The 27,719-nt window shown below is 38.3% G+C and overlaps 1 protein-coding gene across 2 annotated transcripts in view; it reads left to right on the top strand.

The window, feature by feature from the left end:
* TTC27 (tetratricopeptide repeat domain 27) overlaps positions 1 to 27,719 on the top strand; it is a 169,957-nt gene that overhangs the window by 41,928 nt on the left and 100,310 nt on the right. For both annotated transcript variants that reach the window (XM_059405454.1, XM_059405453.1), the window contains exon 10: positions 20,760 to 20,873. In XM_059405454.1, the coding sequence (XP_059261437.1) occupies positions 20,760 to 20,873 (114 nt within the window). The remainder of the gene's footprint in view (positions 1 to 20,759; positions 20,874 to 27,719) is intronic.

The following is a 27,719-nucleotide window of genomic DNA, read 5'->3' as shown; positions in this document are numbered from 1 at the left end:
ATTTTGGTTTTCTTTCTGGTTTGAATACTTGTCTCTCAAAATGTTACTTATACATTTCAATTTAATATGTATGTATTGATAATGAACATTGCAGCGATCTCTGGGTTATAAGTTGGTAACTTCTTTTTTTCCTAAGATTTTATTTATTTATTTGACAGACACACAGCAAGAGAGGGAACACAGGCAGAGGGAGTGGGAGAGGGAGAAGCAGGCTTCCCGCTGAGCAGGGAGCTTGATGTGGGGCTTTATCCCAGGACCCTGGGATCATGACCTGAGCTGAAGGCAGATGCTTAATGACTGAGCCACCCAGGCGCCCCAAGTTGGTAACTTTTAAAGAAGTAAGAGATAGGCATGCTTTATTTTTTTGCACCCGTTCATAGGTTAACTGTTACTAAACAGAGGATTATTATTTTTTAAGATTTTATTTATTTATTTGATAGAGAGATAGCACAAGTAAGTAGAGGGAGAGAGAGAGGCACGCTCTCTGCTGAGCAGGGAACCCGATGCTAGACTCGATCCCTGGACCCTGGAATCATGACCTGAGCCAAAGGCAGAGGCTTAACCAACTGAGCTACCCAGGCATCCCAAATGGAGGTTTATTAAGTATTTTTTTGACTGTAGTTGAACTGAGTTCATTGTATATATCCTACTTCAGGAATGGACAGAATGAGTAATAGGATTAGTGGGATCAAGGTTCTTTTCTGCTAAACTTATTTCTTCACTGTTAACCATGGCTTAAGGTTAATACTTACTTGTGGGTTTACTTCTAGCCATGTTGGGAGTAACTGGTACTGACTTTGAACTTTTACTGTAAGCAGTTACAAAACTGGACAAATTATATGAAGCAGTAGTACAAGAAGAGATAATAACTCATGACCAAATAGTGTTTATCTCAAGAGTGAAGAACTGAATTAATATGAAACAGTCCATGCAGTTCATCTTATTAGTATAGTAAAAGGGAAAAGCCAAATGATTATCTCAGTGGAAGCAGAAAAGCATTTGAAAAAAATTCAACAGACTTTATATTATAATTTTGCTTTATAATATAAACTATGTGTGTATAATATATATTATATTAGTAAACTAGAAATAGAAGGGAATTACATATATTATATTAGTAAACTAGGAATAGAAAGACATCAATGAAGAATCTCTAATTAAAATCATTATCAATGAAAAACAGTTTTTCCTCCTTAAGATCAGGAAAATGGCCCTTCAGTTTTCCATTGAACTGGAGATCCCAGGCAGTGCAGTAAGACACGAAGAAGATGCAGAGATATGCGGATTGGAAGGGAAGATAAACAACTATCAGTATGCACAATTGTGTATGTAGGTAACCCTAAAGAATTGACATGAAAGCTACTGGGAGTAATAGGCAAGGTCTCAGAAGAATACAAGGTTAATTAAAAAAAAAAAAATCAGTTGTGGGACACCTGAGTGGCTCAGTTGGTTAAGCTGAGCCTTCAGCTCAGCTTCCCAAATGTATGCATGTTCATGATCCCAGGGTCCCGGGATTAAGCTCTGTGTGTTGTGCTTCTCCCTTTCCCTCTGTCTCTCCCCCTGCTCATGTTCTTTCTCGCACGTGCTCTCTCAATCTCTCGCTGTCTCTTAAATATATAAAATCTTAAAAAAAAATCATTTGTGTTTATATTTTCCTAGCAATGAATGATTGGGAAAGGCATTTTAAAACTATTTAGAATAGCATAAGATAGCAAATGTTAAATGATAAATTTAACTGAGATGTAGGACTTGTATACTAAACATGATATAATGCTGAGAGAAAGAAGATCTCAATAAATGGAAAAATTACAATGTTCATAGATTGGAAGACTCAATAGTGTTGAATTGACAGATTCCCCCCAAAATTGAGCTATAAATTAAATCTAATAGTGATTGGATTCCTAGCAGGCTTTTTTTCTTTGCAGAAATCAACAGGCTGATTCTAAAATTTATTTGAAGGACTTATGCTTTTATGATGGCCAAGTAAGCTCTGATTGGAACCATCCTTCTGCAGATAAAAATGACAAATTATAGACAAAACGAAGAAAGATTCTGGAGTGGTTTTTTAATTTTTTTATTTTTTATTGGTTGGAAGAAAGGAATGGCATTGGGTAGTTTTCTTGTTTCTATCCCAATGGCTAAAAATCAGTGTCTTAAATGCAAGGAAGCTAAAACTCCAAAAGCAATTCAACAGTCTTTCTGAGATAGTGATTGGGGCTACCATGACTGTTGGAATGTGAGGAAGAACATTTCATAAAAGAAAGAGTCACAGATGAGGATTCTTACATTTCTGTATATTTTTAAAATAATATACTCAGAATACATGTTTTTATTCAAGTACACATGGTATGTTCAGCAGGACCATATACTGGGCCAGCAAAATAAGTCTCAATAAAAAAAGAAAAGAGGGGCGCCTGGGTGGCTCAGTGGGTTAAGCCTCTGCCTTCAGCTCGGGTCATGATCTCGGGGTCCTGGGATTGAGCCCCGCATCGGGCTCTCTGCTCAGCGGGGAGCCTGCTTCCTCCTCTCTCTGCCTGCCTCTCTGCCTACTTGTGATCTCTCTCTGTCAAATAAATAAATTAAAAAAAAAAAAAGAAAAAAGAACAGAATATTGTATGGAAAATACTGTCTTTCCACAATGGAATTTAATTTTATATAAGTAGTTGGTAGACATCTAGAAAAACTCCAAATATTTGGAAACTAAATAATTAAACAACATACTTAGTCTGTAGATCAATAAATTATAAATGAATTTATATATAAAAGTCAGTCATTGACCTAAACCCCCTTACATTTCCTTAAGGTAAAATTGTAACATTGGGGTAATGAGCAATTTTCAGGGTTAGGGTCAGGGTTAGGGTTAGTGTTAGTGCTTGTCATCAATTTCAGAAGCACAACAAGAAATACTCACAGCCTAACTAACTTGTTAAGTGGAAAGAATGTAGATGTAGAACCAAAGGATGTTTCTCATTATTCATATTTAGTATTTTTTTTTTTTAAGGCCAAAGCAGGCTAGTTTTCCTCAAATATTATTAGAAACCTCTGTTCAAAAGAAACTCCCGATTCAGGTGGATAAATACACTTTCAGAGCTCCACTGGTGGGAATTTTGACCTTTGGCATCTAACACAGGTCACTGATGTCTTGAGTTGAATTATAGCCCTCATGATTGAGAGTCACCAGAAACAACAAACAGAAAGATAGCTAGGATGAATGTAAAACCTTAAGAATTCAGGTGGTAGGAAACTTATGTACAAAAATAGCATAGGTAATTGACATCTTCTAAAATACGGTGAGGTATTAATAGAGGATTTCAAGCAACTTCTTACGTTGGTGGATATGAAAATACAGCTAATTGGACTTTAAGTCTGTAAATGCCGTTTTTAGTAGAATCTGTATTAGGTCTGGAGATTAAACCATGGGTTGTGTGGCACAGTTAACTTGGTTGAAGAGTATATAGGAATTCTTTGTAGTATCCCTGAAATTTTTCTGAAGGAGAAAAATAAATCTGAAAATAAAAAATTAAAGGAAAAAACCTCTAGCACAAAATCATACGGAAAATGAACAAAACCCATTACTGCCTCATGGCTAGCTAACTGTCCTTATTTGGGGTAGCAGATAAAAGCAGACTCTCGGGGGGTGTTCAGACCACCATTAAACTTCTCTCAACCTGCTTGTGTCTCTCCCTTGCAGTGTGCCACATACTATCTTTAGTAGCCAAGGAAACAGGCATGATGGGAGGCATTATGAAATAAATCTAAACATATAGGTTAAAATAAAGGAGGATTCATGGACCAGAGGCTAATGGCTCCCATGATTAGAGATCAGAGGCAGTTGTGAGGGATGGCATTTTCTGACCTAATGGGACTGTCAGAACGTTCTACTAAGCCAAGACCCTCAAGCAAGTCTGAAGGAATCCTGAGTTCATGGTGCAGCCTTGCTGTGGCAGCAGAAACCAGTTTCTCTGGAGGAAAACATCCCAAGTTAAAACTGAGCAGTGAGCTCACAATTAAAGATCAAAAGAGAGAAGGGAAGGCAAGCCACCGTGACTGAGAGTCAACAATGGCAGCAGTTCTCTGATTCATAATATAGAGCAGCTATATATGGGATGTTTAAAGAAATAGAGCAGGTACTAACCAAAAGATAGCTGAAAAACTTTTGTTATTAGACTTTCATGATTTTGGAGGGGAAATGTAACTTTTAGAATTTTTTTTTTTTTTTAAAGAGAATGGGAGTGTGCATACGCATGTGCAGGAGCTGCATGGGGAGGGGCAGAGGAAGAGAGAGAGAAAGAAAGTCTTGAGTAGTCTCTAGGCCTAGTGCGAGTCCAACATGGGGCTCCATCTCGTAACCCTGAGATCAGGACCTGAGCCAAAATCAAGAGTTCGATGCTTAACCAACTGAGCCACCCAGGTGCCCCAGAAATAGTTTGAAATTAAAAACCATAATAAAAATGCAACCCACGCTTTTCCACAGCAGAGAGATGTTGTAAAACGCTAAGAAGTTGTGTATAAGCAGGTGTTTTAGAAATTATAGTCTTAGAAGTATACCTAAGAAACTCTGGCGTCTGCATCAGTAGATAAGGTGTATGAATGCCTCATGATAGCAGCATTTGTCATTATGGCAGAGAAACTGGAAGCAACCTAAATTTTGTTGACAGGGGAAGGGATAAATTGTGATATTTTATAGCACAATTATGAAACATTATACAACAGTGAAGTGAAAGTAAATAAACTAGCTATTAGCAACAACATGGATGAGTTCATAAATACAGTGATCAGGTAAAAAAAACTAGTCCCAGATTCACAGGTGTTTATATTATTATACTTCATAACTTAAGCTACTTATAATCCTCTGTATACATCAAATAATAAAAAAATGAAGTCTGTGGGGTGCCTGGGTGGCTCAGTGGGTTAAGCCTCTGCCTTCGGCTCAGGTCATGATCTCAGGATCCTGGAATCGAGCCCCGCATCGGGCTCTCTGCTCAGCAGGGAGCCTGCTTCCTTTCCTCTCTCTCTGCCTGCCTCTCTACCTACTTGTGATCTCTCTCTGTCAAATAAATAAATAAAATCTTAAAAAAAAAATGAAGTCTAAAAACTATTTTGAGCAATGACAAGATAATTGAAATGTTATTTGATAAACCATTTTAAAGAGTAAGCAGTTCTGATAGCATACATTTTTAATTTTAAAGTGAATCTTATTGCTATTCATTAGGCTGTTGAGAAGCAGAATTAGTGATGATAGAGAACACTCATAGAAAGTAGAGGAAGGGCGCCTGGTGGCGCAGTCAGTTAAGTGTCTGCCTTTGGTTCAGGTCATAATCTCAGGTTTCAGGGATCAAGCCCCGAATCAGACTCCCTGCTCAGCAGGGAGCCTGATTTCTCCTTCTGTCCCCTGCTCATGCTCTCTCATGCTCTCTCTCTCTCAAATAAATAAATAAATAAATAAGAAAAAAAAAAGAAAGAAAGAGGAAAAAGCCTTAAGGAAAGCCCCCAATACAGAAATATATAGAGCTAAGCAACTTAGAGCTAAGTTGGTAATACACTTGATCTTAAGGAGTCTTGTTCCAACCTGTGGCTTTGTGCTTCTGCTTTTGGCCATCACTGAAGCTGAAGAAAGCTCTTGCAGGTGTTTTGACATTGTGAACTAACTTGGTGTTCAAGGATGAAAAATTCAGCTTTAAAATAGTTTATATGTGTTAAGTAGGTCTGTTTCTCATGACGGTGTGAAAGGCGAATCTGGCAGTGCTGATGAACTGGCAGAATGTAGAAGGCCTTTTTTTTTTTTTGAGGCAGACAAATGACCAACAGCTTGGTCTCTCTCTGGTGTCTGCTTTCTATACGAAAATTTGCAGAGCCAAGAACAGAGCTCTGAAAATATTCTAGTGACAGGAGATTTGGATCTCAGGATTTGCCAAGCGTGCTCTTAGATAGTGTAGAAGAAATAAAGGTATAAAACATAGGACTTGCCTTCATGGAATTTTTAATTTAGCTTACATCAGATAAAGTTAGGGAAATGTAATTAGCAATACCAGGCAGTTTAAGCTACAAATGGATCTTGCAGGTAAATGAATCCCCTAACTGCTCAGGAAAGAATAAAATGTTTAGGACAGAGCAAAGAAGGCTTTGTTCACTAAGAGAGGATTTGAATCAGGCCTTGAAAGACAGATGGGGTTTAGATGGAATGATAGCAAGAGCAAAGGCAAGGAGATGGGGAAGTGTGATTGTACTGGGTTCAGTCAGCTGGGCTGGAAGATTTGGTTAGGGCAATAGTGACACTTATGGGAAAACAGATTCCGGACAGATTTTAAATGGTCTACAGAGCAAGGCCTGGGAATTTAGACTGCAGTTCTACTGGGGATAATTTATAGCCTAAACTGGGAATTTTAAACTTATTGTCATTTGATACAGATTTTGACAATGGATGCTTTTTAAAATAGTTCATTAAGAAGAGGGAGTAGTTCTGCTTTTTATAGTATTTCTTTGTTCCTTGTATTGTAAGGTCAGCTTGACCTGGGTAGGCGTCATCTGATTTGCCTTGAGTGTAGCCAAAGCATTATGGACTCTCCAAGAGAGGTCTGAGTTGGCTCTGATTTATGTGCGGAAAAGCAGCTATCTGAAAGCCCCTTCCTTCACGTTTAAAGGAGCAGACGGGCTGGCTGTCGTATAAAGGATCCCAGTGACCTCTGGAAGAAGATTATTGGAAATGTGCAGTGATAAGAGTGAAAAGGAAATTTGTTTTTAATAGAAACAACACTCCAGATTTTCTTTGAGGGTGTTACAGAAATTTCTTTGCTGCTCTTATGGGAATGATGGCAATATTTCATGTGTTGGAATTGTTAGCTGCATAAAATAATGCCTGTATATAGAGCGTGTCATGATATTGAAATTTACTTTTTAGTGTGAGTTACAGGGATATTCATTGGATATTTCATTTCAGTTAACTGAGTTTTCTCAGATGTTAGATTATTACTGTTCTTTTTCTGGTTTGAGTCTGAGCCCCAGCCCAGGTGGTGATAAACTCAGTGAGGCATGCTGAGCAGTCTTCCTTTTACTCTCAAAATATCTGTTTGTCAACACTTGCTGAAGTGGATTGATTCTTTAACTTATAAAACATGGTAACTGTAAGGAAAAGAGATATTACTAGAGTTTATTTCAACTTTCATAGTAATAATATTGAGAGCATATATTATAAATTTATGATATAAATTATTAATTTATGGTATAAATTTAGAGGGTATATGACAAATTGATATAAATGTGATATTTTATAAACATGAGATAAATATAAAAATTATAAATTTATGATATATATAAATTTATGATTAATAAGTAACATTATTAATAAGTAATATTATAGAGTATATGGATATTGTACACTTATAAAAGCTTACTGGGATCAGTGAATCGCCTTTCATAAATTCTGGTCAATAAAAGTTGAAAAAGGAGAGAATTTTTTTCAAGACAGTTGCACAAATGTTGTCACTTATATTTAGATGGTTTCTAACCTTTGCCCTGAAGTGTGAAAGTGGTGAGAATTCCATCTCATATACCAGCATATGGTTGCAAATAACACAGCATTCTTTTTCTTTTTTTTTTTTTATTAAAGATTTTATTTATTTATTTGATGAAGAGAGAGGGAGTGGGAGAGAGAGTACAAGCAGGGGGAGTGACAGGCAGAAGGAGAGGGAGAAGCACTGGACCTGGGGCTCCATCTCAGGACCTGGAGATCATGACCTGAGCCAAAGGCAGCTGTTTGACTGAGCCACCCAGGTGCCCCACGACACAGCATTCTTTAGCACTGTCCTAATTCTCAAAGTGCTGCAAGTGGTATACACCAAACTTCTTAAGCTTCTTCTTTTTTTTTTAAACTGGATTTTTAGCCAGCAGTCTTACTTCTGTGAGGCACTATTTCATCAAATTACTTGACTTAGCAGACTCTAAGTAAAAATAAATGGACTTCAGAAAAGAGAGTATATACAGCTATATGATTCCACTTACCTGACGTTCTTAAAATAGTCAAATGCATAGAAACAGAAGTGGCATGGTGGCCACCAGAGGCGGAGAGTACTGGGCAGTTGATGTCTCATGGATACAGGGTTTCAGGAAGTGCAAGATGGAAAGAGTCCTGGAGATTAGTTGAACAACCATGAAGATGTACCTATCTGAACTGTACACTTGAAAAAATGGTTAAGGTAGTGGGCTGCCTTGGGGCTCCTGGGTGGCTCTGTTGGTTAAGTGTCTGACTCTGGATTTCTGCTCAGGTCATGATCTCAGGGTCCTGGGATCGAGCCCCAAGTCGGGTCTGCACTTTGTGGGGAGTCTGTTTGAGGATTCTCCCTCTCCCTTTGTCCCTGCCCCACTTGTGTGCTCTCTTTCTCTTCCTTTCTTTCTTTCTTTTCTCTCTCTCAAATAAATGAATAAATCTTAAAAAAAGAAAAAAAAAGATGGGGAGGCACCTGGTTGGCTCAGGCCTTTAAACATCTGACTCTTGATCTCAGGGTCCGGAGTTCAAGCCCTGCATTGGGCTCTGTGCTGGGCATGGAGCCTACTTAAAAAAAGAAAAGGTTAAGATGATAATTTTTATGTTATATGTATTTTACCACAATTTAAAAAAATATATTACAAAGGGAAAGTAAAGATAGCATGTACAATAAAGGTCAAAGATAAGAAATTCCAGGGGCGCTTTGGTGGCTCAGTGGGTTAAAGCCTCTGCCTTCAGCTCAGGTCATGAACCCAGGGTCCTGGAATCGAGCCCCACATCGGCCTCTCTGCTCAGTAGGGAGCCTGCTTCCTCCTCTCTCTCTCTGCCTGCCTCTCTGCCTACTTGTGATCTGATCTGTCAAATAAATAAATAAAATCTTTAAAAAACAAAGATATGAAATTCCAAGAAATAAATCTGTCTTAAGATTTACCAGACCTCAAAAAAAAAAAGAAAAGATTTACAAGACCTCAATATTAGAATCAACAAAACATAATGAGAGAAAGCAGTGAAGACTTACATAAATGGGAGCATCTGCTATGTTCATGGAGGAATCAATATTTTAAAATTTCAAGTCTTCTCAAATTAACCTATATAATCAATGCAATCCCTATCAGAACTTCGGAGTTTAATTTTTTGTTTCGGAGTTGTGTCACTGTTGTTTTTTGGTTTTGTGGAACTCAAGCTGACTTTAAAATTCATATGGAAATGTAAAGGGCTAAGAATAGCTAAGACAGTCATGAAGTACTAAGGGATATATTCATCGCCAGACAGCAAGCCCTGTTACGAAACTGTATTATTTAACTACATTATCGCTTGTCTCTTGTGGTACTTGGACTGGCAGCATCAGCATCACCTGGGAGCTTGTGAGAAATCAAGTTATCTGGCTCCATCTCAACCCTTTATTGAATCAGAATCTCTGGGGTTGAGGCCTGTATTTTAGCAATTTCTCTATGTTATTCCTAGGCGCTTGAAAGTTTGAGAAGCACCAAATTAAGACATTTTGACATAAGAAAGTATGAACCAAGCAGTAGAACAAATAGAGAGTCCAGAAACAGATCCATACCTATAGGGTTCATCTGATTGATGACAAAGCTGGCATTGCGGTACAATGGAAAAGAGTTGGCTTTTCAATAAATGATACTTGATGGTTTATGTCCATATATAAAAAGCTATCTTAACCCTTATATCATGCTGTATATACAAAAATCAATTTCAGACTGGATATATGAAAGTGAAAAGCAAAACTGCAAAGCTTTTAGAGGAAAAAATATGGGAGAATGTCTTTGAGATCTTAGGACAAATGGTATAATACAGCTCTAACCATAAGTCAAAAATATAAGTTGGACTACACTATTAATTACTTCTCTTTATCAAAAGATGTCATTAATATTGGTAAAGCACTTAGACCACTGCCTTGCCAGCAGGTTGTATGTGTTACATGAATGTTTGTCAAGAGTATGAATAATGTATTACCCTCTTCCCACAAAAGTACTTATGTTCAGAAAATATAAACTTAACAAATTATTAAGAAAAATTCTGACAATCCAGTAGAAAGAATAAGCAAATGATTTCAATAGGGACTTAATAAAATGGTATTAAAATGGCCATTAACATATTAAAAGGTGCTCAACTTTATTAGTCATTAGAGAAATGCACACTAAAACCATAATGCAATACTACTCCATACCCACAAGAATGGCTGAAATGCAAAACAGTATTGAGTGTCGTAAGGATGTGAAGCAACAAGAGTTCTCTTATATTTCTAGTAAGAGTGTTGAGTGGAATAACTTTTCAGAAGATTGGGAGGAACTATGGAAGCTAAATATATTCATACTCTGTGACCTCTCAGTTTCACTCCTAAGTATATACCCAACAAAATACTTGCGCATGTTCACCTAAAGGACATGTCTTAGGGGGTGCCTGGGTGGCTCAGTGAGTTAGGCCACTGCCTTAGGCTCAGGTCATGATCTCAGGGTCCTGGGATCAAGCCCCATAGCGGGCTCTCTGGTCAGTGGGGAGGTTGCTCCCCTTACCCCCATCTGCCTGCCTCTCTGCCTACTTGTGAGCTCTCTCTCTGTGTCAAATAAGTAAAATCTTAAAAAAAAAAAGAACATGTCTTAAAGTGTGAGTAACCACACATTCTGGTATTACATCTAGAATGTTCATAACACATTTGTCTTGTCCCAGTTAGAAAATGCATAAATGCCCATTAGCCACATGTTTTTTATTTAGCAACTATATTTATATAGTGGTATATTATACAGCAACAGAAGAATATTCTACAACTCTGTGCAACTATGTGGCTGAATCTTTCACACAAACTGTTGAGCAGAAGAAAGCGGATACAAAAGGGTACTCTGTGGTCATATTTGTATAAAGTAGGAAAGCATGCACCTGATCTGTATACAAGTCAGGAGAGTGGTTACCCTTACAGAGGGGCAGGAAGTGACCAGAGAGAACAGGGGGACAGTAGGATGCTGGTAATGTTACTTGATCTGAGTGCTGGTTATATATGTCTGTTCAGTCTGTGAAAAGTCATTGTGCATTTATATATATATCATATAATATATACAAATGTTTAAAAAATTGGATTTAGTAGACATTTCTTTACTACATCAAACTGAAAAATACATGGCAAGAGCCACACAAGGCATTTACATTCACGGTCAGATGAATAGTAATGGTCATTTCTGATATCCTGAAAGAACAGTATATTTAAGAAAATGAATTGTTTTTCTCAGCATATTTTATCCAAACTAGAATTTCTTATATAAAATATTTCTTTCTCTTAATAATTTCATTCCAGTTTCTTGTAAGGATGTATTAAATTTAAAGTGTTTCAATCTTTCTTCCATGTAGTCTACATGAAGAAAAATTATGAACTTCCAGACTTGCTATTTATATTAGGGCTTTGCTTGGGAATACTCTGATTTCTTTAAGCCTACCAATGCTAGAAAGCATCAAGTTGCAGAATGACCCACTCATGACTGTATGAAAAAGTGACACTTTCTTACAAAAAACTTAGAAGCATCAATCACAGCTTGTTCTGACAACACATTTTTGTTTTTATTTTTATTTATTTATTTTTTGTTCTCAAAACACACTTAAAAAAAAGATTTTATCTATTTATTTGAGAGAGAGAGTGTGAATGAGCAAGCGATCATGAGTGGGAGGAAGGGCAGAGGGAGGGGGAAGCAGGCTCCCCAATGAGCAGGGATCCCAAAGTGAGACTCGATCCCAGGACCCTGAGATCGTGACCTGAGCTAAAGGCAGACGCTTAACCAACTGAATCACTTAGGTGCCCCTCACAGCACATTTTTCCTATATATTTAGATGATTTTGTATGTTTTTGTTTATCTTAACAGAGACAAATAAATGTAATGTTTTCGGTTGTAAGGTGTTCTTTGGGAGCACAGAGAGAGAACAGTGTGCTGTACTGTGCAGTCAGTTGTTTGCAAGTTAATGCTGTCTCAGTATTTCACCAAGTATGAGGACGGAGCTACCAGATTCCCTGAAGTCTACAAGGATGTGGTTTAAACATAGTGGAACATTATTGGGTTTGTGTTATTTGGGAAGAATTCTAATAAATTGAGTATTTGTACAAGGGAAATCTTATTGCCGTGCACAGCTGCTATTTGCCAGTACGCAGAGCAGGATTAGGCCTTTTAGCCTTTAAGATAACTGTATCAGTGCCTTTTTAAAAAATTTTAAATTAATTTTTTGTGTGTGTGTTCCAGAATTGTTTTTGCACCATACCCAGTGCTCCATGCGGTCCGTGCCCTCCTTAATACCCACCACCAGGCTCACCCATCCCCCAACCTCATCCCCTCCAACACTCTCAGTTTGTTTCTCAGAGTTCAGAGTCTCTCATGCCGTTTTAAGGGTGAGTGGCTAAGGTGTGCATTGGAGGGGTGAACACTGCCAGAAAGCTTAGGTGGCGTGGTAACTGGTTAATTTGTGTTTTGAGTGATTTCCCTTTTAAGGCAGTCGGTGTATTCTGTGCCTTCAGAAAAGTGGCACCTTGCGCCCCTAGAAGTTGAATAAAATCCTGCTTATGAGCTGCTGATGTCAAAATATCCAGGTCTGTAAGGTAGAAGTCAAACTTTCACTGTTTGCAGATGATATGATACTACGTATAGAAAACCTGAAAGACTCCACCAGAAAAACTGTTGAAATTGATAAACTCAGTGATGTAGCAGGATAAATTTCAGTCTATGAAAGTCCATGGCATTTCTATATACCAATAATGAAGCAGCAGAAAGAGAAATTTAGAAAACCGTTCTATTTACAATTGCATCAAAACCTATCAGGTACCCAGGAATAACTAAACTAAATAACTAACTAACTAAAGAGGTGAAAGACCTGTACTTTGACAACTATAAAACATTGTTGAAGGAAATTGAAGAGGACAGAAAGAAATGGAAAGCTATTCCATGTTCATGGATATGGGAACAGCAGGCAGAGGGAGAGGGAGAAGCAGACTCCCTGCTGAGCAGGGAGCCCGACATGGGGCTCAATCCCAGGATCCTGAGATCATAACCTGAGCCAAAGGCAGCCACTTAACCAACTGAGCCACCCAGGTTTCCCATCTCCAGAGCTTTTTAGTCACCCCATACTGAAGCTCTGTACCCATTAAACACTGGCTCCCTATACTCTTCTCTCCCCAGAATGACAACTACTGTTCTGTTTTCTCTTTCTATGCATTTCAGTATTCTAGGTACTGCATGCAATCATAAAACTCTTATGATTTGTATCAGGCTTATTTCAGTTAGCATCAGGTCTTCAAGATTCATCCATGTTGTAGTGTGTATCCAAACCTCCTTCCTATTTAAGGCTGAATCATATACATACGCACACACACCCCACATTTGGTTTATCCTTTTTCCATCAGTGAATATCTGAGTTGTTTCTGCCTTTTAGCTGTTGTGAACAGCACTGCCATGAACATGGGTATGCAAGTATCATTCAAGTCCCTCCTTTTATTTCTTTTGGGCATATATCCAAGAAATGAATTTGCTGGATCATGTATAATCCTGTTTAGTTTTTTTGAGGATGCCTTTTTGTCTGTTTTCTTTTTTTTTCTAAGTGAGAATACTTTTTTAATGCCCAAATTTCCTGATCCGTACAAAGACATCATCAGATACCTGCCATGAACATGGAACAGTCAGTAGAATTTCACAACCTGTTAATTTCTGATGCATTTAGGTTTTTTTTTTTTCCGATGCATTTAGTTTTTGCTTACGTAAATAACTGGTAGCTAGACTCCTAGGTTAATGAAAAATTTAATCAGCTTATATTTAGGTACTATATATTTGGTCACTCACTGCTTCCCATTATCAAGCTTATTCTGCCTTGTCTATAGAAGACCCCTCACTGTTCCCGATCTGGTGAGTCACATTTGGCATTTGCGAACATCTTCATTTATTTTACTAATTTTGGGGATCTGAGGAAGTTAAGTGTTCTCAAGTATCTCTCTCTTATATTGGACGGTAAAGAACTTCTATTGGGTTTTAATAACCTTGGCGGGGCATTCTGGTGAATACGAATTCTATAATAATTAGAATCCAATTAATATTAATTAAAGATCTAAAATAACCAAAATTCAACGAAGATGAACTTGGGAATTCATGTCATTATTTTCCCTTCATCATGATAGAGTTTTGTTGGTGGAATAAGCTTCAGTCACCATTTGGCTCAGTTTTTTTTTTTTTCTTCTCTTTATAGATAAGACATATCTCAGTGCTAGAGAAGTTAATCCACTTATTTAAGGGCATATAGAGAATGGCTGGGAAGGTAGGGGAATGGAAGCTGGTTTAGGAAAGAATTCCCCTTAATTTGTGGATTTGTGAAGGATCATAATGAATTGTTTGGAACCTTATTCTTTGCTATGAAACAAATGGAATTTTATTAAAACTTTCTGACAGCAGCCTTAGAGATCATCAGCTCGAATCCCATCAGTGTGTAAATGAGGACGAGGAGGGCTAATGTGGTCAGTGCCTTTCCCAAGACCTGTGCAGCTAATTGGTGCAGAGTCTGGTTTAGAGTCCCGTTCTTTTTTCAGTGCATTTTTCGACTTTACCACGCCCCTTCTTTAAAAATAAAAATACTTTGTATGCTACAATTTAGCAATGACTATTTTCAGAAAGCCCATAAGCTTATTTTATTTGGGATTTGGAGCATATTGTCATAAAGAAAAAATACTTTTAAGTTTCTGAGCTGCTTCACAAAAGCCTATATAAACCACAGTGTATCTGGATTATAGTTATAAAATATTATTTCATGACACCCCATTATTATTTACTCTGTTGTGTCCTTGGAGGAGAGTATGTTCCCAAATCTATTCGGGGAATGTCAGAAAAAAAAAATAAATAAAAAAAACCAAAACGTGACAAGTGATTTGCATAAGGGCCAGTCACTGTCGATTTACATTTACTTTTCAGAAGCATCATCTTTGGATATACCATTTCGGCCCGTGTACATCACAACAAGTATAAAATCCCTCCTGTGTCCCTTTCTCTCTCTCTCTGAGTGCTCTTTGTCTCCGAGCGCTCGCGGTGTGCCAGGCTGTAGGGAAGGCGCTAGGGGATGGAAAGGCACGAGGGAACTGAAGGCCCCAACCTGCATGCGGGGTTAGAGAATCAGGGGGCAGAGATGGAGATACTTAGGGAAAGTGGTTGAGAAAGACTCTCCGAGGAGGTGCTGCCATCTGAGGGGACACCCGGAGGGTGAGGCAGAGTCAGCAGGAGGCTGTGGGGTGGTCATTCTCAGCTCCTGAGTTGAGTGGGATTAAGAGTAACTCTGGCCCAGGATTCGATGGAGACTGGGTCAGCTCTGCCCGTTGTCTGGACAGACACGCTTGAGTTCTCACTGGCCAGCCTGCTGCCTGGGAAGGTGGGTTGGTGCTCCCTCCGTTGGGTTTGCTTGCTGAACTACTAGATTGGATATTTCTTAAAAATAGCCTTTTCTCCGTAAGTTGGTAGAGCATTTTAGCAGATATCCCCCATTGAATTTTCTTTTTCTTGCCTAATTACGATTGGCTTACCTTGTGGGCTGCAGTGTTCTAAAAATATATTAAATCCAGCCTATCTGAATTTACCTCCTTATGGAAAGACTTTTCCAAGACTCCTGGCCAAACAGATAGAAGGATAAATGCATTCTTAGGTGATGCCATTATCCGGCCAGTTCCTTCTGCAAAGCTTTTCAAATGTCTGTTTGTCAGATTGCATTTTGCTCTCAGTGTTCAGTGAGAATGTTTTGCTTGACCTTCGCATTAAAATCTCAGGCAAACTCTTGTTCTCATGCCAGGGAAGAAAACAGTCTGATTTTGTTGTTTTTCTGAGGAAAGTGTCTCCCGTATTTGGTGTGCAAAGCTTAAAGCTGGGCTTTAACTCTGACAAGCCCGTCATCACTGTGGTTGGGAGCTGTAAGGGGAGGGCAAGTTTTCTTCGACCTTCTTAGGGCTGGGTCTGCAAATTAATCTGACAGATTAACATGAGAAATGCACACAGATTTACTTAATGCAGATGTATTTTATTTATTTGTTTATTTTTTGGGTGACATGGGAGGCTTCATAAGAAAACAAAGACCAGATGAAGCAATTAAACCTGAATTTTTTTATGCTCGGTTTGATGACATGTGGGCGTCATGGAGGAATGTGATAGGTCAGAGAGCGTGAGGTGTAGGTGTAAAGGATGCTCCCTTCCTCCGGGTAGAGGGTGTAGGAAGGACCCTCTCACACCAGAGTTTTATGACCTGCTTCAGGGCAGAGGGGCAGGGGGAAGGCCGGAGTGATCTTCCTTCTTCTGCTGTTTCCTCAGACTTCTTTGGCTTAAAACGCTCAATAAGCCAGCTGCCACTTTTTGGGGATAGTGTGTCTCGAACCCTGTCAGGGGTTTGTGCCACCAACCTGTGCATACTCAGGGTGGTGATTTTCTGTTAGGGGCGAGGTAAAGCCTTACAGGAGGGGAAATCCAGAGGGGGCTACTTCAGTGGGTACTCTAAGAGGCTTGTTAAGTTTTACCTAATTCATATTTAATCCTCCTCACAAGGATTTCAGAGAGGAGGAAAGTGAGACCCTACGAGGTCAAGTAACTTCCCAAGGTCACCCAGTGAGTCATGTCACGTGGTGGAGCTGGGATTCTGCACAAGCTCTGGCTGGCTTGGAGAATGTTCCCACTGTGCTACAGAGCCCTTCCCTCCACATTCTTCCGTCCTGTCATGAGGTTGCAGAGATAGTCCCTTTCATCAGGTGAAGAGAAAAAGAAGGCGGTGATGCGACCTATTGTGGGTGGTAGAGTCACTTTGCAGATTTACTTTGTGAAAAGTTATTTCCTTTGAAAATTCTTGAGCTCAAACAATGTTATGCATTTTAAGAAGTTCTTTTTTTTTTTTTTTAAGATTTTATTTATTTATTTGACAGACAGAGGTCACAAGTAGGCAGAGAGACAGGCAGAGAGAGAGAGGAGGAAGCAGGCTCCTTGCTGAGCAAAGAGCCCGATGCGGGGCTTGATCCCAGGACCCTGGGGTCATGACCTGAGCCAAAGGCAGAGGCTTAACCCAGTGAGCCACCTGGGCGCCCCTAAGAAGTTCTTTAATGTATTTTTTATCATGTATCTTTTTATAGTGCCACATGAACCTACTTGGGTTGATAAAGCCATTTTCCTTGTAGATTTTAGTTAATGGAGACTAATAAGATATGGTTGTAGGTTAATCTAGTAAAGTATATTTCAAGGAGATAAAATATTTTAATTTACACAGTTATAGAAGGATAAGAATGCCTAATTGACATTGCATTAGAATGTAAATTCTGTGATGGTGGGGACCTTGTCTGTCTTGCTTACTAGTTTGTCCCTGGGGCCTTGTGCACAGGACCTTGTACAGAGTAGCTGCTCAAGTGTATTAATGAACGAATACACTTCGGGAAGACCCCATCTACTGATGTTTCTCCTCTCTTATTTGTGCATTCTTTCCTTACTCCTGCTCCCCTTAGCATAGCAGTTTCTCAGTGTTCTTTCCTGAGTGTGATGGTTACATTGCTCTACCAGAGTTTCCTGGGTGGTATCATCACTTCCGGGAGGTTATTATATCTGGAGAAAGTGTTGAAAAAATGCTATAAAGATGTTGTGCTGGGGGTCAAGAGACCCAGGTATTAGAATCAGCTTTTGCTCCTAATGAAGGTGTGACACAGAGCAAGTGGCTTAACCTGTTGGTGCTTCATTTTCCCTTTTATTGTAAAGGCGTTGGCTTTGATCCAGAGTTGAAAATTCAGATGTCTATAGGAGCCATGCAGGTAACTCACGGTGGTACAGTAAGGGCCTGAGATAGAATTTATACTCCATTGAAGGACCTCCTGCTAATTCTTTTTATAAGATTTTATTTTTTATTTTTTATTTGAGAGAGAGAGAGAAAGAGTATGAACATAAGCTGGGGGAGGGGCAGAGGAAGAAACTGACAACCAAGCACGGACCTCGATCCCAACCCCTGGGCTTGATCCCAGGACCACGAGATGATGACCTGAGCTGAAGCCAAGAGCCAGACGCCTAACCGCTTAACTGGCTGAGTCACCCAAGCATCCCCCTCCTGTTAACACTTAATAAGAATTTGGAGTGATAAACGAATTTGACCAAAAACAAATACTTGTGTTATCTTAGCCTTGTAGTTCTCTTTTTTCCCTTTAACATTGATGCAAATTTTATTCAAGAGGTAATACTGTAGAATTGAATTCTAAGAAAGGAAAAATTTACCACTTACCCACTTTATAATAAAAAGTTGAACTTAATAAAACAACCTCTTTATTTCTGCTGTTCCAGACTGTCCGAGATACAAAAGAACTCAAAATCCTTAATGATTGGTTGTTTATGAAAAAAAAATTTATGAAAAATTATGAAAAAATATTTGTGAAAAAAATAGCCAATCATGAAGGATTGTGTGTGCTTTTGTATCTAAGAGACTGGAACAGCAGAAATAAAGAGGTTGTTTTATTCTTTTTGGAAAAAAAAAAAGTGGAACTGGGGATTACTTATAACACATAAATAAATTGTATCTTTTTTTAAAAATAAATTCTATCTTTATATTTTTTAATTTATTTTACATTTTTTAATAAATGTAATGTAGAGTCATTTAACTTATGCTGATAAAGTTTTGTGAATGGTGTTCAGAAACTTTGACAACAAACACATACACATGCTCCTCGAATAAGTACCTAGGATTTTCACTCCAAGATCCATTTCTGCAAGTACGTAGGACTCTGTAACTTGTATTTCTACATTAATTCAGTTTGAATTTCCTTCATTGTAATGTGTTTCACAATTTCCTAAAATAATTAGATCAGTGTTTCTTGTGACTTTATACCTCCCTCAAATTATACTTTAATATTTGACGCAGTAGTTTCAAAAAAAAATATTCAAGGCCTCAGTTTTAAATTTTCCTTCAATGTAAGGCAAAAAGTTGATAAGAAATATTAAGAAGACTACCCTAAAATAAATGCACCGTTCTAATAAAAATTACTTGTTAATACAGTTCCCATTCTGTTCTGTAATTCTGATAAAGAATGTATTTTTTTGGTAGGAGCACCTGGGTGGCTCAGTCTTTTAAGCATCTGACTCGATCTCGGCTCAGGTCTTGATCTCACAGTCATGAATGCAAGCCCTGAATTGAGCTCCATGCTGGGTGTGGAGTCTACTTAAAAAAAAAAAAAAAATTACTTTTTGGTAATAAAACAAGGGTTTAGAATGATTCAGTCTTTGGAAAATCCTAGTGACAGTCACTCAGTGAAGTAGTCTGTCATCCCTAGAGTCACAAACACTCAGACACTGCTGTTAACATTGAGTTTTTGTGGTTTTTGATGGTTATTTTCTTGATTTAGCTTCATAGTTCTTAAACTTGGCAATGGTTTTGAATTACTTGGGGAGTGTTTTAAAAAACACAGTTGCCAGATGCTACTTTCAGAGGTCTGATTTACTTAAAAAAAAAAAAAAAACTAAAAGCTTCTCAAGTGCTTCTAATGTGCAGCTAGGTTTTGAGTGATTAATTGGACTCTTAATTAACTAGGGTGTTTCAGCACTGACTTTTAGAAACAAGCAACTGATCAAGGCTATAGTCAGCTTTCTAACAAACAGGCATTTTCCCTTGTTTTGCAGCAGTCTTGACTGAATGTTACAGGTGTGAATGATCTCCAGGAAATAGTGTGGATTCCAGATTATCAGCAGAGATTGAACACGGTGTTCATTACACCATGCGGCCCCTACTGTGTCATCATGCATTTTGCCCATTTTCACTTACCAGAACTTTTACTTTTCCCCACTCCATGTGCAGTCATACTCAATGGTGTCTACTACATTCTCTGAGCTCATGGCACTCACAGATTTCTGGGGTTAGGACTTAGTCCTTGGGTATTCGATATTTTGTTTTAGGCCAGTTTTTATTAAGATATCCCCTCTGGGAAAGCATTTTAGCTGAATCTGAGACTCACTGCCCTAACCAAGGCCAGAAAGCATTCTCATACATTTTAGAATGGATTTTTGTAATATGTATTAAAGAAAAGAAAAGTCTTTTGCCTTTAAGTGAACAAATACTTAATTCTTGGGCATTCCGTGTACTTGAAGTTTGATTTGTATTTATGAATTATGATGTATTTTAAATGAAAAGTTGTCAGATTTCTAATGATTTGTTTTTATGTATGATTTTGGTTGTTTAAAGATTTATTTCAAGGGGCGCCTGGGTGGCTCAGTGGATTAAGCCGCTGCCTTCGGCTCAGGTCATGATCTCAGTGTCCTGGGATCGAGCCCCGCATCGGGCTCTTTGCTCAGCGGGAGCCTGCTTCTCTCTCTCTCTCCGCCTACTTGTGATTTCTCTCTCTGTCAAATAAATAATAAATAAAATCTTTAAAAAAAAAAAAAAGATTTATTTCAAATTTGGGAAAGATGTTTTGAGGTAGTTTATTTTCTCACATCTTTTATAACCTATGAGATAAAAAGATATATGAATTTCTAGTGTTATATAGTCTTCCTACTGTTTTGATTATCTGGAAAGATTTTGAGGGATTTTTTAAGATTTTAAGGGATTTATTCAATAGATTGGATCTACTAGGTTAAGTGAACAAATTATTCACAAAAATATTTGACAGCACGTTTTATTATTTTTCACTGAGAAGATTTTCAGAGCTGCATTCAGCTGTATTCTGATACTTTTGAAAGAATTAATTTTGTACTAATCAGAGTGGGATCACTGCACTTACCCCTTCTTCTTTTTGTGTGTTTTTTTAATTCTATTCCATCAGTTTTTGCTTTCACAACCAAAGTTTTGGGCCATTCAGACATCAGCCTTGATCCTCCGGACAAAACTTGAGCGAGGAAGCACACGCCGAGTGGAACGGGCAATGAGGCAGACACAGGTGAGAATTAATGGGACAGTTTTTGTTATTCTTCCAACTCTTGGTATATATTCCATATATATGCCACATCTTCTTAATCCATTCATCAGTCAGTGGACATTTGGGCTATTTCCACATTTGTCTGTTATTGATAATGTTGCTGTAAACATCAGGGTGCACCTACCCCTTCAAATCTGTATTTTTGTATCCTTTGGGTAAAGGATACTAGTAGTGCAGTTGGATAAAAGACACTTCTAGTGCAATTGCTGAATCATAGGGTAGTTCTGTTTCTAACTTTTTGAGCCATCTCCATACAGTTTTCCAGAGGGACTAAATGAGTTTGAATTCCCATCAGTAGCGCAAGAGGGTTTCCCTTTACCCACATCTTTGCCAACAACTGTTGTTTCCTATGTTGTTAATTTTAGCCATTCTGATAGATGTTATGCTTTTGATTTGTATTTCCCTGATGATTAATAATGTTGAGCCTCTTTTCATATGTCTGTTAGCCATCTGGATGTCTTCTTTGGAAAAGTACCTGTTCATGTCTTCTGCCCATTTCTTAACTAGATTATTTGTTTTTTTCAGTGTGGAGTTTGATAAGTTCTTTATAGATTTTAGATACTAACCCTTTATCATTACTAACCCTTCTCCCATTTTGTCAGTTGTCTTTTAATTTTGTCGCTCGTTTCCTTTACTGTGCAGAAAGTTTTTATCTTGGTGAACTTCCAATAGTTCATTTTTGCTTTTGTTTCCCTTGCCTCAGAAGACATATCTAGAAAAATGTTGTTATGGCTAATGCCAGAGAAATTACTGCTTGAGGTCTCTTCTAGGATTTTTATGGTTTCAGGTCTTACATTTAGGTCTTTCATCCATTTTGAATTTACTTTTGTCCACAGTGTAAGAATGTGGTCCAGTTTCATTCTTCTGCATGTTGCTGTCCAGTTTTCCCAGCACCATTTGTTGAAGAGACTGTCTTTTTTCCATTGGATATTCTTTCCTGCTTTATGAAACATATAGTTGTGGCTCCATTTCTGGGTTTTCTATTATGTTCCAGTGATCTATATATCTGTTTTTGAAATAGTACCATACTGTTTTGATCACTACAGCTTTGTAATAGAACTTGAAGTCTAGAATCGTGATGTCTCCAGCTTTGCTTTTCTTTTTCAGGATTGCTTTGGCTATTTGGGGTCTTTTATGGTTCCATACAAATTTTAGGATTGTTTGCTCTGGTTCTGTGAAAAATGCTGTTGTTGTTTTGATAGGGATTACATTAAATATGCAGATTGCTTTGAGTAGTACAGACATTTTAACAATATTTGTTCTTCCAATCCATGAGCACAGAACGTTTTTCCATTTCTTTGTGTCCTCCCTCCTCAATTTCTTTCATAAGTGTTCTATGGTTTTCAGAGTACGGATCTTTTACCTGTTTGGTTAGGCTTATTCCTAGGTATGTTAGGGGTTTTGGTGCAGTTGTAAATGGGATAGAGTCCTTGATTTCTTTTTTGGTTGCTTCATTATTGGTGCATAGAAATGCAACAGATTTCTGTATATTGACTTTGTATACTGCAACTTCGCTGAATTAATGTATTAGTTCTAGCAATTTTTTGGTGGAGTCTTTACAGTTTTCTATATAGAGTACCATGTTGTCTTCAATAGTCAAAAGTTTGAATTCTTTCTTGACAATTTGGATGCCTTTTATTTCTTTTTGTTGTCTGATTGCCGAGGTAAGACTTAGAGTATTCTGTTAGATAGTAATGGTAAGAGTGGACATCCCTGTCTTGTTCCTGACCATAGAGGGAAAGCTCTTAGTTTTTCCTTATTGAAGGTGATATTATGGGTGTGGGTCTTTCATATATGGCATTTATGATGTTGAGGTATGTTCCATCTATACCTACTTTGTTGAAGGTTTTTATCAAGAATGGATGCTGCATTTTGTCAAATGCTTTTTCTGCATCTATTGAGAGGATCTTATCCTTTCTTTCATTAATGTAATATATCATTTTGATTGATTTGCAAATATTGAACCACCCCTGCACGACTGTACTCCGCTTTAGATGCGAGCCTCAGGTCTGTTTCTGACTCACTGGCTAAAAATTAGTGGTTCTACTGACCCCTACCTGGAGTCCAGTAATTTGCTAAAACGGCTCACAGAATTCAGGGAAACTTTACTATTACGGGTTTATTATAAAGGATACAGATGAACAGCCAGGTGAGGCAGTACATAGGATGAGGTCTGGAAGTGTCCTGAGGACAGGAGCTTCTGTTCTTGTGGAGTTTGGGGTACATCACCTTCCCAGCATGCAGTTGGCTCACCAACCTGGAAGCTCTGTAAACCTGTTTTCTGGTTTTTACGGAGGTTCCATTATGTAGGCATGATTGATTAAGTCTTTGACCATTGATGATTAACTCAATCCCCAGCCCTGCTCCCTTTTCCAGAGTTGGAAGTGTGGCTGAAACTTCCAGTCCTCTAACCCCTGGTTGGTTCCTATCTCAATTAGAACCTATCCTCCAGTAGTTACCTTGGTATCATGAACTAAAGAATGGGGTAAAGGGCTTATTACAAAAAACTAAAGATGCTTCTTTAACCCCTACTACTCAGGAAGTTAAGAGAATTTTACCAGGAACGAGGGATGGAGATCAAATATTGTTATCCTATCACACCCCTAAGCTTCATTTTTATCATCTGCAAAAGAGGATAATAATAGTACTTATAGCATAGGTTTGTGATGAGTATTGAAAGAGACAATATAAGAATTAATAAGATGTGGTTCCACAGGTACAGATTGTAAAAGGAAATAGAATTCACCCTAATGCAAAAATAATCAAAATTAATCTGCATTCAGGCATCATCTCCATTTATTACTAACGTTTTTTCTCGTCTGTTGACGAAATAGCATTTAGTCTCTTTCACAAATTGTCTAATAACCTAACTGTGATGCAGATTGATTGCCAAGAAAAATTTGAAATTTGCAAAAGATGTAGGATTTCATGAAGTCAATGACAGTGGTATTGCTAAAAATGTATTTTTTGCTTTGGAACAATTTAGTCTTAAGAATGATGTGAAGAGAGGTCCCTGGGGGGGTCAGCTAGTTAAACATCTGATTCTTGATTTCGGTTCAGGTCATGATTGCAGGGTCATGGGATCAAGCCCAGTGTCAAGCTCTGCACAGGGTGTGGAGCCTGCTTAAGATTCTCTCTGTCCCCCTCGTCCCTCTCCCCACCCCTCTTTCCCTCTATTAAAAAAAAAGAGAAAATAAGAAAAAAAGAGTGATGTGAAGAACTTCCATCCACCCTTCTGAGGAGACCCCAGTTAAGTTTTATCAGTTGTCCTAATAATGTCCTTTGTAGCAAAAGGATCCAAGGACAGCATGGAGCTGCCTCACCCTTTCAGTTTCCTTCGTCTGGAACATTTTCTCAGGCCTTGCTTGACTTATGCGGGGTTGATGATTTTGAAGGTTACCAGCCAGTTATTTTGGAGACTGTGATGTTTTCTCATGATTAGATTCAGGTTACACAGTTTTGACAGTAACTTTCCAGAGGCGGTGGTGTACTCTTCTCACTCCGTCCCTCTTGGGGACCAGATGCTACGAGTTGTCCCGAGATGCTCTTTGATCACTGAATAAGGCCATGTTTGTGGATTTTCTCCCCAATGTAAAGTTATTTACTCTTTACCTTGTAAATAGTAAGCATTTGGGGGTAGTTACTTTGAGATTATCATCCAATTTTTATCCACTTGTTTTAGCATTTATTGAGGTTTCTTGACAGGGGAAGTTATCATGATGATTGCCAAGTGGCGATTTTCTTATTTTATAATGACTGTATAATATCTTAGTTGGTATTCTGCTATAGGTAAGAGCTTTATTTTCTTTTTATTTGTTTATTTATTCACTTATTTATTGATGAGAGTGCGGACTTGTGGGTTTCTATTTTATTCATTGGGATATAATCTTATGCTGTCATTACTTACGTTACTGTTAATTTTTTATTTTGATGGAATTTCAGCTCACGTGAATAAGATAAGCTTCAGATAGAGTATATTGTTTGTTGCTATAGTAAAAGCAGAAGTGGATAATCTGTGTCTGAGAATGCTAATTATACCCAACTATCCATTCTCCTTTTGGTTTTAGAACCTGAGTTTTATCCAGGCATAAGACTTCCCATCCTCTTTTGCAGGTGGGAGGGACCATGTGATTCAGTTCTGAATAACAGATGTGGATAGAAGTGATGTATACCACTTCTGGATTATGTCCTTACAAGGGAGCGTGTATACTCCCCTGGTATTTTATTCCTTCCTGTTGCCTAGAAAGTCAGGAGAAGTGGTCTGCCACCTTAGATCAGAGATGCCATGTGTTGAGGAATGCAGAGCTCTTTTACCAGCTCTGGATCACTTACCACTGGATTTATAAACGAGAAAGAAAATTGTATCTTGCTTAATAAGTATATTTTTAAAATTTCATTTTATAGTAGTTTAATCTGTATGGACCCAGCTGAGAGCACTTTTTTGATGTTCCTGGAGGTATACAGATCACTGATGCTTGTTTGGTTTCCAGGTCTATAGGCAGCTCCTGCCCAGAACCTAAATGATGAAAGTGTTGGGGGTGGGGGAGGTCAGTGCATGTCCTAGGTCCAGGTGTTTCTTATTTTAATGAGGCTTTAGTTAGATTTTTAACTGGGAACGTCTGAAGGAAATACATAATGAGATGTAAATACTGGGTAAAGTATGTTCCAGTTTACCAAATAATCATAAGCATAACTCGGTACTGTCTACAAGGCTGGTAGGAAGGAGGAGGAGGTGACTTAGGGACAGCGTATTTTGGAGTGTGTGGAGTACAGAGTCCTTCAGTCTGGTTCATGCCGGAGAACAGCATGACATAAAATGCTGGGAAGGGCTAACTGTTCTAGTTCCGGTATAGGGCTCCAGAGTGTGGATTTTTTTCCCCTTGGAGTAAAAGGAACTGTGGGTAACATGACAGAAGTCAGAGTTTCAAAGAGAATCTTAGGGTATGGTAGCATTTGAGAATGAGAATAGAAGCAGAGACCTCAATTGGGGGTTACTTTCATAGGCCTGCGTACTGGGAGCAGATTTAGTATGGATAGAAACACAGATCCAAGAGTGATTTGTGGTGTTGTTCTAAGATAGAGAAATCAGTTAATTTGCCTTCAAAGAAACTGAAGGTAAAATGAAAGATGGTCAAACTTTTAACATTTTTTTTTGGTATGGCTGCTGAAATTTAAACTCGTAGGGGAAAATGTGCAGAGTAAGATTATTTTTCAAAAAAAGGTATCATGAGCACTTTAAAAACAGTCTTTAAGAACTTTAAAGAAATTTTTTTAAAAGAAATAGCTCCTCTGCATTTAAAAGTCTTAGTTGCCATGTAAAAGCAGACCTTTATTTGGATTAAGTGAAGTTTTTGTTCAAAAAAATCCATGTAAATATAAAACAAACAAAAAATTCGTGAAAACAAAAATCCCACGTTCCCTTCCAGAACTTCTCTGTGTTGGCATAGTTTGGCAAACCCCCAGGAGGGTTACCAAGTTACCATAAATGTCAGTACTAACTTCCCAGTTAGCAAATATTTATTGAATTCTTAGTATGTACCAGGTATTGTATTGGGCCTTGGGTATGCTAAGATAATTAATATGTAAGCTTTCAGGAGCTTACATTCCAAGGGCCAGATTTTTAGTCTTGGAATTATTTTCTACCTCAACTTTTTCAGCCCCCTCCCTCTGTCTGCAAAATACATTGCAGTTACCATGTCCTTTTTCCTTTTCTTCCTGCTCACAGTTCAAATTTATTGAGGGCCTACTATGTGCTCTACGGTTTGTCACATACTGTTTTAACCATTTTACTTCTTTTCACTGAGTAACATCGTATCTCAGAGCCCTTTATGTTATTGTCACAGGTTGTTTTATCCAAAACAGTGAGACACAGAGATCAGGGTTCCGTGCCACTTGAAGAGTAACAGGAGAGAGTGGGATTGGGCTGAGGAAGAAGTTACACGGAGGTGCAGGCCCAAGACAGCTCAGGCTATTTGCCAGGCCGAGTGTCCCCCTGACCTTCTACCTTCCCTTCCCCACCACTGGAGATATAGGCGGCCCTGGAAGGGGGCGAGACCTCAGGCCAGGTGCTGTCAGTGGCTGTGGGGGACGCTGAGACAGCTGACAGCCGGGGACCATGTGTGCACCCCACTCCCTGCACCTGGGCCCAGTGTCGAACAAAGAAGGAAGGTAAAGATGTGGTTTCATGACCAGCACTTTAAATTATTCTCGCTGAATTGCTCCTGTTGTATTGAAGTTTATTTATTAAAAGCTCATTTCACACTAAGCAGAATATTGAAATAACCAAGTGTTAAAGTGATCAAATATGCATATTTTTGTATAGATTTTTGGTCAAGGCGACCACACATAAATTTTTCAAATTTTATTTTGGGAAACAGTTTAAATGGCTTTTTTGTATGTTTGTTTGTTTGTTTGTTTGTTTCAGCTTTAAATAGTACTAGATTACATTTATTTATTAATGAAAGATATACTGACTTGGAAATGATTGGCTTTACTTTCATCTCTTACATTAACCTTGGCATAGGAAATAACTAAGTCGTCATTCAGTTTTCTTTTGGAGCGGCAGTTAAACTCAAAAAGTAGAGCGGTAAATTTGTCCATAAGTACATAGCATATCTTTTTAATTTGAAACTTATGTTATTCTCTGAATTATACACATTATATTTTTGGGCATCAAATAACAAAAGGATGTGTTTGAGGAAAATAGGTTTAAAGAAGGAGCCACGTCACTGTGCTCTCTCACATCTTGCCGTGTCTTGGCCATCGTATGTCTCACATTTCCCCGTCTGCCATCCAAATCCTGCATTC

Source organism: Mustela nigripes, chromosome 7 (genome assembly GCF_022355385.1).
Source record: "Mustela nigripes isolate SB6536 chromosome 7, MUSNIG.SB6536, whole genome shotgun sequence".
Lineage (NCBI taxonomy): Eukaryota > Metazoa > Chordata > Mammalia > Carnivora > Mustelidae > Mustela > Mustela nigripes.
This window is presented reverse-complemented; position numbering and strand designations above follow the sequence as displayed.